The sequence below is a fragment of the Phaethon aethereus genome (assembly GCF_964289735.1).
Source record: "Phaethon aethereus genome assembly, chromosome: 6".
Taxonomy (NCBI): Eukaryota; Metazoa; Chordata; class Aves; order Phaethontiformes; family Phaethontidae; genus Phaethon; species Phaethon aethereus.
The window spans coordinates 5,621,926-5,634,209 of record NC_138580.1 but is presented as its reverse complement, the minus strand read 5'-3'; the positions used below and the strand labels follow the sequence as shown (position 1 = coordinate 5,634,209).

The following is a 12,284-nucleotide window of genomic DNA, read 5'->3' as shown; positions in this document are numbered from 1 at the left end:
GGTTTTACACGTTCAAATGTGCTTTAAATACTGAACCTCACAGTTTGGATTGGAGAGTATTTCAAAATTTTGTCATCCTCTGTAGACAACCATCTGCTTCAAAAACTTTTTACCACCTTAAGAGTGGCCAAAATTTGGTATTGACAGAATTTATACACAGAAAGAAAGCTATTCACAGGACAAAGTAAGTGACAAAGGCTGGAGACCTGGATATATACACCTAGAAATCTGGGGGAAATAAATAAGAAAATTACAGAAACCTAGATCTGACACTCTCCTGCGGTATCACCAGAGATGCAGTTTGCAGATCTCTCTGAAAACGTAGAAGTGGCAGATTAGTTGACACCAATTCTCCAGAGGAGTATAATCTACAGAGTAGATGGGTAATATTGTATACTGTCAACTCTGTTCAAGTCACAGCCATTCGAAACCTGGAGAAAGAAAAGTAACCTAGCAAGCGCAAGCCGAGGAATTCATTCAGATGGGTCTGTACATACACGCTGACCTGAATAGCTTGCTCCAATTTGAAGAACGGTGATAATGGGCCACTTGGGTCAGGGCATAAGATTTTTGTCTACTCGGAAGAAAAAAAAAGTGGTACTCCTGGCTTTGCTGGACTTAGCAATAGTACCTTTCATGATTTTCCCTGTATATCCAAGGTTTTACATACACATATATATACATGCAATCCATTCTCATAGAAGTGGCTTATAGCAGCCCTATACCATTAACTCCTGCAGCTCAGGTTAGCCTCCAAGACACTGCCTGCAAAATACCATCATGTTCTAATGTAGCCTTGCTTTGTTTCCATCAAAGATGTAAAAGCGATTCAACCTAACCAGCTGCAGGCACAGGACAGTGCCTACACTGTTTTCACACTTTTGTAGTCTCAACTTGCTTCATCACCCTTGTATATGATTTAACATCACAGCCTCAAGGATTTTGTCTAAGACTACTATAAGAGGACACTACTAGGAAGAAACCATTTGTTGTTCACCATTCTTTCTGTCATCTGAATACAAGAATAAACCACTTAGTTTAGAATGTGGGACCCAAGAGGAATGAATTCAGTTTTTCGGCCTTCTTCCCTTGCTTCCAGTCCTTAAGTCCCAATGCCTGCAGACATCCCTCAAAAAACAACTTCAGCACATTTACACAAAATAAGCATATTTTAAACCAAGTGTTTCTGATGAACTTGGAAGTCAGGCCAGTTTCCCTCCAGGCAGTACATGAGTATCAAAACTGGAGAACCACAGGCTTGACCCATCCCTAGTTATGTTTTATCAAATACTGTTGGAAAAATAGCTACTTTAAGATAGGTCTCAAAAGAAAGTCAAGTGTGCTCATCCCTGTGTAAGTTTGCAAAGATTCACAGGGAGTCAACATGCTGCATGAGAAGGTACCACCTTTAAATTCCTTCCAGATCCCCAAAACCCACAGAAAACAAGACAATTTTTTCACTAGAAAAAGCGTAGTGCTCCATCTAGAAAACTAGCAACTTGGTCTGTATTACACAGAACTAGGTTTAACTAATCTAATGACTTCAAGTAGTAGACCATACACATCTTAGCATACTGTCTGGAATTTCCTCTGGTTTTCTGACCTCATGACAAGGTGGTCTCTTTGCAAAAATCATTTTTTAGTGACAAATTATCAATTTATCATTTATTAAAAATAAATAGCTTATATAATAACTCATCTTCTAGAGGATTACCACAAACTGAGAAATTAAACTCAATTGCAACTTTGATCCATGTATTTTAAAATTAGATGTGGGAAATATAAAAGTGGGTTCAGTTTAAGGAACCCAGGCAAAACTGAATCAAATTTTTTAATAAAAACATTGCAATAAATATCTACGTCTTGCATAAAAGCCCCAGGGCAATACAGACAATACAATTTAAAGGTCCTCCAATTAAGACTTCTCCATGAAATTTTAATATAATGGTCCAAAGTTCCCTTCCACTAATATGCAGCCTGCTCCTATAACCACCAAGAATAAAACAAAGAATCCATTGACTTTAGCAGTGTAGATTCAGGTTTGTCATCCTTTTGTTAGCACAGTAAAACATAAATAAAAACTGTTCTTCTCCAGAGAAGAAAGTCTCATTAGCAAATGACATACTTTCATTTCATACACACACAGTTTCAAAGAAACACCAACATACTTTGGGTAAATCAGTTTGTGTTTGCATATGCAGAAGCGCATCCAACTAGATATGATCTTACTTCACTCCATCCTCTGATCTTCACAGTTTTTACAAGTGAAGAGAGGCAGGTGTTATGGGGAAACCTATCTACCATCTAGAAAGCTACTGTGATTTTTCATTATCTTCTTGCATTAGTGTAACTTTAACTTGAATTTTCATGACTACACAACAGCATTTCTCCAAAGAAGTACAGTTGAACGAGGATGTATCAGAAATGGTAGCACTGTGGTACTTCCAGCACCTCAGAATTATTAGGCAAGAATTATTCAGAAGAACTACATGTGAGGAAAAATACTTTCCTGCACATTGAGGGAGGTGGAAATTGAAGTGCCTGCCACCATATCAAAGCCTCTGAGAATAGTACAAGTAGCAGCCCAAATTATTCAACAATATCAGAATTGTATTTTTAAAAATCGCTGACAAGAATATCTTTGCTAGTTCGCAGGTAGGTAAATTAAAATCATAAAGCATTATAAGAAAGTCGCATGGGTATCTTTGTGGGAGTGTGCGTATGTCCTAACAGAACAGTCTTCCTCCTTAACAGAACACCTCACATGAAAAATATTACATTTGCAAAGCATTGCATCCAGCATTTGTCTTGCACGTGGTCTATCCCCACTGCAATATCATTAAAAAAATTAAACTGCACCTTTTCATTCAAGTTTTCTTTGCTCATTCGAGGAAAACCAGTGAGGCTTATGAACTGCTATTAAAAAAAAAGCTCCACAGTAGGGAAAACCTTGAGGAATTGTACATATTCTTCTTATTCTGAAAGCTTAACTTCTGTCTTATAGCACTTATTCTATTACAGTTGAAGCACAAGTCATTCAATAATGTCACGCACAAAAGTCACCAAGGGATGTCCTACTGACCATCAGGTAATAAATAGTCCCAAATAGGTTGATATTATCAAGAAACGGAAATAGGTACATTCCTATTTCTGCAGTGAAGCTGAGTTTCAACAGCCTGGCTCCCCTGGAAGGCCACACGGTTCAGCAGGAAGCAGCACGTGAGGTGTTTAGGAACATCCGTGGGTGTTGAAAGCGCATTTCAGGATTCAACGTACCACATCTAGAACTTATAATACTGTAATCTCTGTTCTTTCCACCTCAGAAGATTAGACTGTATTTCTAACTGAATAGACATAAAAATATTTAAGTGTACCTCACTTCCAGACTGGCATTACATCATCTTTAAAAAGCCTTATTGCTTAGTAGTACACCCTAGAGATTGCAGTGTTTTGTTATTAATACACCATTGCAACTTACAGCAACCACTTTTTTACCATTTTGTCAGAGACGTACAACCTTCTTTCTAGCTTCCAACACCGCCCTCAAATTGGTAGGGTTCACAACCACCACATAGAGCCCAACTCCAATTTTGTATTTACACACTGCTTAGAAAGCAATGATATATAATAACAAAATATAGTAGACCCATATAACACTTCCCAAGTACAACAGAAAGATCTTAATTCCTACTATGAGAATCTTACAAATTAAATCAGATTAATAAAATAGCAAACATATTACCGGCAAAAGCATGTGTTTGTCTCTCTAATGATCCTTTGCAGTTCCCATTAAATCCAATTAAAAGGCACTGACTGAGTTTTATTGGAATTCCATTACCGAGGTCCAATCCTGCTCGCACACAGCCCGGCACCCACGGGAAACAGCCCTCCGCCAGCCCGCGGAGGCGCTGGCTCGCCCTCGCGCGCACGGGGCCGAGGCGCGCCGTCAGCGGGATCACGGCTGGGTTGAATGGCTGACTTCACCGTAACCGGTCCCGGTTATTTCACTTCAACTATCTCAAAAGGAAGATTCTGCTTTAGAGCACTAGGAAGTTTCGCTACACCTCTGGAATTTTTCACATCATGGTCAACAACAGACTAGCTAGCTGGAATATAACTACATTTACAAATGTTTTCATCTTTTCAATAGAATTTAAGGGCAAAAAAAAAAATCAACTTGTTTTAATTAAAAAACAAACTAGTGGGTTGGACAGAAGGTGCACAGTCATTATTTGAGTAATTATATTTTTAAAATCCAATTAGTTCCTAATTGCACTTGCAAATTTAGGACCTAGTTGTGCAATATCTACACTCAGCCCAAACTCACACTAAATCCAGACTCAATAGTCTGCATGACTTGCATAAAAATAGCCAAGTTCTGATATTTTCATCTTCACTGTTCATCATTAAGAATGTTTTGGGGAAGTGCAATTAAAATGAGCTCTCTAAGCACAATTTTAATTGCATTTGAAGGAACAAGACTATTAATGAACAGATTAATACATAAAAACTAGGAAAAAGCAACATGCTGGGATTCAAAGTATAGTACTGGAACAAAAACAAAGTTGTACTAATCTAAATGACTAGCATTTCTACAGATAGCCATAATTCTAAATTCACCAATTAAAATTACATATGTCCCTTAGAATCAATACAATAAAAGGAAACCTATTTTCTTCAACTGCAAAGAAGAGATGAAAGGACCTGTAACAAGGCGCTAGAGGAACTCGCACTTCCAAGACACAGACTTAAGTCTATGTGAATTTTGCCACTTTCTTCATTTAAAGTAAAACCAGGGTCTGTGTGAACCTTAAAGGTATGACAGAAGCTCAAATTTACATAGCGGCAGACACATAACACTTCCAAAAAGCCGCTGTGTGAAGTACAAGATTTTCTTTAAGTCTTCGGAAGACAGCTACTTTAACCTGAAGGAGTATCAGCAGAAACTCTATGATAAATCAGTAAAAGGTTTGCTACAAAACAAGTTTACATATAGTCTTTTCACATCAAACATCTAGTTTTGAATTTTAAAAATGCATTTTACCCTTTTAAATAGTTTGTGTGTTACTACCATTTTTATTTTTTTATTAAAGATCTCCAAAACCACTGAACTTAAAACAACAGTCCAGGTAAGAAAGAACATGCACGTCAGTTCACAGAAAGCCACACACACAGTTTGCTTGGACTGCTGAAGCGTCAGGGTTTTGTGCACGCAATCACACACTCAACTGAGGACATATATACATCACTGGCTGCCTATAAAACCAGTCACTGAAACTGCACTTGTGGACATGTGCCACAATTTCTGTCTTTAATTACCTCTTATCACACATCCTTCTAACTACTGCCCTAAATTCCTTGATATATTTTCACCCTCCTCTGTAATTTTGCCTCTCCAACGATGGGTAAGTTCTTAAGAAGAAATAAATAAATGGCAATGTCACTGTGACCTTGGAAGCATCTCTTTTGCATGTAAGATACCAATACTTATTATCTAGGTTCAAGACATAACCAAATAAAGTATGAGAATATACATCTCCATAGTACAGCACAGAAACAGCTTTTTTTTTTTTGAGAATACTTTCCAATGGATGGCCAAGCTGGAGCTCAGTCTGGTGAAGTACAGCAGTGCTTGGTACACCCGGTTTCAAACATTAAGCTACTAATAATGAGATAGTTGTAAAGCCTCCTGATGTACTCACTGTTGCCTGCTGTGACACCTTACCAGGGACCGAAGGCCATCAACAGTCATCACAAGGAGACAGATTTATTTCACCTGGTTTGTGTTTCTGCTACTGGGGTGAGTAATCCAAACTCGCATCAGCTGAACCTTAAACCTGAAAATTCCATTTCAAAGTAATTTGTTTCCAGCTTTTACTTAAATATGGTCAAAGGACACTGTGGAAACAATAAATTCCCTGCTAAGTGGAATAAAGACAGAAGTTTTGGAAGTGTTTGTGACTCCAGAGAGGAGTAACGTTCATGAAAAATTGTTTTTCCTTCTTTAAAACAGCCTAAAAATTACACAAAAAAAAGGAAAAATTGAATGTGTAATATGCCATTGCTCAGGGAATTTGAGTTTTAAGTTATCTGACATTTTCCCATTCAGTGCAAAGTCCACCTTCACAGGAGGACCTCTTGCAAGACTTTGCTGATAAGCCATTTCATCACACCAGCACTCGAACAACAGATCCAAAACACTAAAACCGCATGCAAAAGCCAGACAGCACTTCGGTGCTGCTGACAGAAGTGATCTGTCCCCAAAACCAACCAGCAGCTTTGCCACAGAGAGCAAGTCAATTAATAAGGAGCAATGCACTCACTAATACTACTGTGGATACCCACTTCCCTGACACCACCACACATTTGTGAAGATTATCCAAATCAAGCTCCTGTTATCTGGAGCGCCTATGTAAACCTATGTAATTTGGATAACCTCTAGGTAATCATGCCAATTAGTGCAGTGGGTTCATGTAATGCTGTTGCACAGCAGCAGAGACACAAAAACCAAACAAGTATGACAGAAAAGGGGTGTAGGAGCCTAGGCATGAAGCCAAGGTAAAGCTCCAAGGCTGGAGAGAGCCGTGGGAAGGAAATGCACCCTCCAGAGCCACAGAGCCCCTTCAGCCCAAGCGCTCGGGAGGCAGAGATGGGACCTGCAAAGTACCCCTGCATGACTGCAGGGAGAGCAGGTAACAAATGTAGTTCTCAGCTTTGTAAGCTGTTGGATAAGTTTTTGCTCATGAACTTCCTTGTGAAATTCATTTATTGCAACCCCTTCACAGGTCAACTGCAAAGGAACATGGGTGCATGAGCTTCCTCCAGAAGAGGCTGACTGAAGCCTAAGAAAAGGAAATAGTACCTCTGCAGGGCTTACACGGCACAACCTCAGCTGCAGGACTTCTCCCTTATGCTAGCACCCTCCTGGCTGGAGTCCCTTCCCCTCACTTCCTTTTTCCACCTCATTTCCAGCTCCCCATCTCCATACCATTTTCTCTTCCCAATTTTTTGTATATATAAACTTCTTACATATATATATGCAAGGTATATATGAAATTAGAGTAGTTGTAACCCGGCTGAAGGCAGACCTGATAGACCGGAAGAGTTTAACTGCATTTCAAACCCAGAGAAAAGATTTAGATAATTCAGACTTTGGTGGGGGTTCCTCCCCCACACCTCTTTTTTTCCGTTGATGTTATCCACTGGTCTAACAGAAGGTGTTACCTTCTCCCTACAGCACCTCACTAATATTTTATATTACCATGGCTACCACAACACTGCTATTAACACAACCCGTGACATTTTCCCAATTCTCTTATTACCAATGGTGAGCCTCAGTGCATTCCAAATTTCAGTGCCTTTCACATACATTAAGCTTAGCATGCTCCAGTGACTCCGAATTTCCTCCTGTAAAGGAAAATCAGCTCGGTATGGTCAGTAATTTTTGCAGCATATCGTAAAGTTTATCTGATGTGCAAATGTAATTCTCTTTCTGGATGCCTCATCCTGAATCCCTTTTAGGTTGAGACCACTTGACATTTTTTAAACAAAATGCCTTTTAAGTCCTAATTTGTACTTCACTCAGTTTTGATAAGACATGACATTATGATATGATGAGTTAGTTGATTCTAAGTAAATTTGATTTATCCCACTTTTTGGGCTGGTATGATTTACAAGGATGTTGCCTTTTAAGATGGGATTGATTTTAATGTAAGCTGACAGCACTTTTTTTTTTTGGTGAAATGCTAAGTCAGAGCAAGGTAACTATGAAAACAAAAGGAAAATGAAGCAAAATTTTAACACCAGAAATTAATATTCATAAATAATTAGCACCTGCTTATCTCCATCAAGGAAGACAGAGTGACGACTCAATTTCCAGAACAATTCCACAAAATGTTTGAAAGTTTGATTTTTATTCATAAGATCAGATGCACGCTACAGCTGCTGAAATGTAATCTGAGCATTTTGTGAATACCATGGGAAGTTCTTAAAATATTTTCCATCAAACAAGCACTATCACGACCACGAATCTTCATGTATCAAAGTAAAAGCGTATGTACCCTTCATAAAACTGAAGGATTTTCCAAGAACCTTTTCTATCTGGCTGTTCAGGTGCCATTATATTGACTGCTACCCTCATTTCTTTGCAATATCCCTGCACCTTACGATGCAGTGTTTTAAACATGCAAGTTACTGATGCTGCAGCAATACTTTCCCCTCCAATAGGTAGTTATTTCTCATTTTTGCAGCATGAATCACCTCTGTAATTTTGATAGCTAGTGGGAAAGGGACCGGAGAGGTTTGGTAGTTTGACTGACGCAGAAATCTATACCCCAGACTATCCGCGCTCACCCAAACGAGCTGTAAGCAGTTAGTAAACAGTTTAGTAGGTAGCATGTACATGATGGAGAGGAGCCGGATATCTAACGGTGAGAATTTAATCCTTCACAGAGTTGTGTTTCTACTGAAATCTAGCTAAACCCTGGCAGACAACACTCAGAGCAGTCTCACTGACGAGACCACGCAGGTTTGAAACTAAAGGGCTCCAGACAAGCCGACAGACTCGCTTCTCATCAGCAGCGTTTTCCACAGCGGTACGCAACCCCGAGTCAGAGCAGCACGCAGCCGTTCCCGCACCTGAGCGGAACGGGAGGGGTGCTCGGTCTATACTTCAGAAAATAGCCAATGCAGGCGCCTGCCAGGAAAATAAGAGAAGTCTGGTAACCATAGAAAATGCGGCAAGAAACCCTGAGACTAACTCCGGCAGGAGGACCGCTACCCTCAGAAGAAGTCTGATCAAAGAAAAGAAAAAGAGTTGCAACTCCTGAGATCTCCCACACCTCGGCTACGGGCTCCCGAGCGCCTTCTCCCCCACAGGCTGTACCGAGCCCCGCAGCCACCCGCTGCCTCGGCGCGGGTTCAGATGTTAGGCGAGAGGCAACTTCGCCACAACCGCACGACGGAACTTTCGCAGCCCTGGGGCAGGAGGCGGCATCCGCCCGCCCCGCAGCCCCCGCCCAGCCCCGGGGCTTGCCCGGCGAGCCCGCGGCCGCCGCCGCTCCGCGGGACGTGCCCGAGGCGCGCGGCGGCAGCGCACGCTATTTCCGCGGCCGCGGAGGACCAGGCGCCCCGCAATTAACGCCCGCGTCGCTTTCTCAGAGCGCGGCGGCAATGCCGGGCCGGCGCGTTCAAGCCGGGCCACTGGGAGGGGTTCGCAGCCCACCCCCCGTCCCCACTGACTCGCCCGGTTCCCGGTCCGCCCAGAGCCGCGCGGCACGGAGGGGCAGGGAAGCGCGCAAGGCGCCGCAAAAACTTCCCGGGGAAGCAGCCGGCACCGGCGGAAAGTTCAACGGGAGGCGCGCAAGGAGCAGAGTCCCATCGCACCGCTCCGCCGCGGACGCGCCTTACCTCCGCGGGCTCCCGCTGCCAGCGCCTCGGCGACGGGCGGTAATCCCCAGAGCGTCGCCAGGGCCAGGAGGAGCGCGGACATGGCGACAGCCGCGCCGCAGAAGGAGCCTGCCGCGGAGGGGGCGCGGAGCCTCTGCAGGAGCCGCCGCCGAGCCGTCACTTTTCAACGCGGAGCGCGGCTGGGCTCGCCTCACGCAGCCAGCGGGCAGCGCGCGGCCCCGGCGGCCGGCAGCGCCGCGCCCCGCCCCGCGCCCCGCCCCCGCCCCGCCCCCGCGCCGCGCCCGCAGAGCGCCAGGCGCGAAGCCGCGGCTGCCCCGGCCCGGCGGGAAGCGGCGGTCGGCCCCGCGGCTTACTCCTTGTTTGTTTGTTTGTTTGTTTGTTTGTGGTTTTTTGTTGTTAATTCTCGAAGACGAAGCTGAGGAAGGCGTGGGTGGGCCGGTGGGTGAGTCAGCAAACAAAGGGGAAAAATAAAATATTAAAAAAAACCCAAAACACCACAAACCCAATTAAGCGGCAGGGATAAAAGTGCTGTGAGAACGCTGTGTGCTGCTTCTGTCTGTAAACGAAAAAAGTCGACATCCAAAGGAGCTCTGGCCAAGCTGGCTTCGGTTAATGGCGCTTCCGGAGGTACGGCGAAGCAGGCCGGGAGCTCACGCCTGCTCCTTGTTCCCCCTTTGCACTGCTGAACCGTAACTTTTGCGTTACCTTGGAATCCTCACATAACACGAATAGGGTTTGGTAATCACATTTTCACATGTTTTTTTAAAAACCAGGCCCTTTAAGAGATGAAAGGTGATAAAGCTTTTACAGAGAGTCGCTTTCTCTGAGGACAGCGAGGTGCTAAAACCGGCTGCTGAGGCCGTCACGTTTCAAGAGTAAAGCCTCAGTCCTTCCAACTTGGTGTTTATGTTCCCCAGCGCAGCACCTAAATACTTTTTACATGAAGCAGTACAGCCAAGAGACTTCAGGGGCTGAAGGACAGGACAATACACAGCCCAGGAGAACTGGGAAATATTCAGTTATTTCTGTGGAAATGGGGGAAGGACCCAGTGATACGGTTGCCCAAGAACTGAAAAGCACAGTCCTGATCCCAGGGAATCCTCTGAGCTCGGGGCCTGGCAGGCCTCACAGGGCCTTGCTGGTAGCCTTATTACTGCAAATAATTTACAGCTGAGGGGAAAAATCCAGTTGGATCAAATTCTGCATTTATCTACTGTCTTTAAAGCCTGTGTAATTCCCCTACAGTCAATTAGTATTTATACAGCCATAACTGGGTAGAATTATAGATCCCAGTGCAGAAAACCTTCGCTAATACAGAAACGAGCAGATCTGAACTAAGGTGGAAAAACCTGGCCGTGTCCACGATCTTGGAAACCAGTTGCTTTTATAACCAAAATGAAATCATGCTGAATGTCACACTGAAACATTATTCCACCACATTTACAGACGAGATTGCTTTGCATCCTTCTGTAAACCACCAGAGGCACCTATATGGCTCTTACGTGTTAAGTATTGTTTTATTTGAGCAACCTTTCACATTTCAAATATGAAAATATGATGCTAGAGCCAAATGAGAAAACGTGTGAAGGAAAACCAGGGAATTCCAAGTTGTGCGGAACTCCTGCTTCAGTCAGTGACATTTCCCACATGCCAGGACTGTCACATGGCATAAAGAAACACATATTTGCAAGGGAACATGCTGTCCCTGTATTCTCGGGATACAAAACTAGCTTTACAGAATAGTCTTCTTTCGTCTTGACTTCTTGCATCTTCTGCAAAAGTCTCAAGGTCTGCAAGGTTATAAGTGGTCATGCTTTTCCCCCAAACATTATCTGTTAATTGGTGTGCTGCCCTTTCGTGCCTTCTCACAAGAAACATCTCGACTGAAATCCTTCTTTTCAACCATCTGATACTTTATTTCTAATTTGCTCCTTTTCAGTCTTATTCCATACTTATTTAACAACAGTCATCACTACTCTTCTTGAATAATTTCCTTTAATGATATGGTGTAATTTACCGCCCATTTTAAACATTAACATTTATGAGTCTTTGAAGAATTAATTGATCTTGCTTTCAATACTGCAGATCACATATGCACATAAACTTATTATAATATTTAAATAATATTTATAGCAAAAGTCAATGGCCTCATTGTTTACAGGACATAAAGTGTCAATATGGAGTATGCAGTCAGAATTATGACTAAAAATGCAATTACCTCTAAATAATCATTTGTCAAATTACTGCCTAAAAATGTAGTTTGCTTTAAGATAGCATTATGAGGCAATAATTATCATAGAAGCCTGGTTTTAAAATACAGGCTGTTGAACAAATAGAAGTTGACCTTTGATAAATCATTCTCCTCAACTTGATTGCCATTTAACATCACTCACTATGGGATGACAGGACATCTCTATATGATGGGATGGGACAGGACGACTCTTAATAGTGCAGTACAAATGTGTACAAGTAACCAGCATTCTCATATCTCCTTTCCACCTATACATATATGATAATTTAAACTCTTTAAGCAATCACCTGATGTATAATATGCTTTTCCTATGCCTCAGACCTGAGGAAAAAATGTGAAATGGGTACGGTTTCTGCCCTTCCAGCCTCCCTGCCGTTGTTTGGTTGCACACAACTTCATTCAGGCTTCTGCGTGGTGGGTGAACATCAAGACACGCAGGACTAGTGGCAGATCAGGAACCAGACTGGTTTGTCAAATATTTATTGAAGTCTCCAGCCACTCCCATGTGAAAGAACCAAACCAGAAGCACCAGGGAGTTGAACTGAGAGCAGATACAGAGGAGGGAGACAGAAAGGAATTGAGCGTGTAGAAATGTCTTTTCCTTGCTACAGCCAAAACAAGTTAG

General features: G+C 42.7%; 1 protein-coding gene across 1 annotated transcript in view; it reads right to left on the bottom strand.

Moving 5' to 3' along the window:
• Positions 1-9,632, bottom strand: part of LRP1B (LDL receptor related protein 1B) — a gene marked incomplete at its 3' end in the record, with an annotated part of 741,532 nt that extends 731,900 nt beyond the window's left edge. The window contains exon 1 of the mRNA XM_082001234.1: positions 9,409-9,632. Within this exon, the coding sequence (XP_081857360.1) occupies positions 9,409-9,490 (82 nt within the window). The 5' untranslated portion in view covers positions 9,491-9,632. The remainder of the gene's footprint in view (positions 1-9,408) is intronic.
• Positions 9,633-12,284: the final 2,652 nt, after the last annotated feature.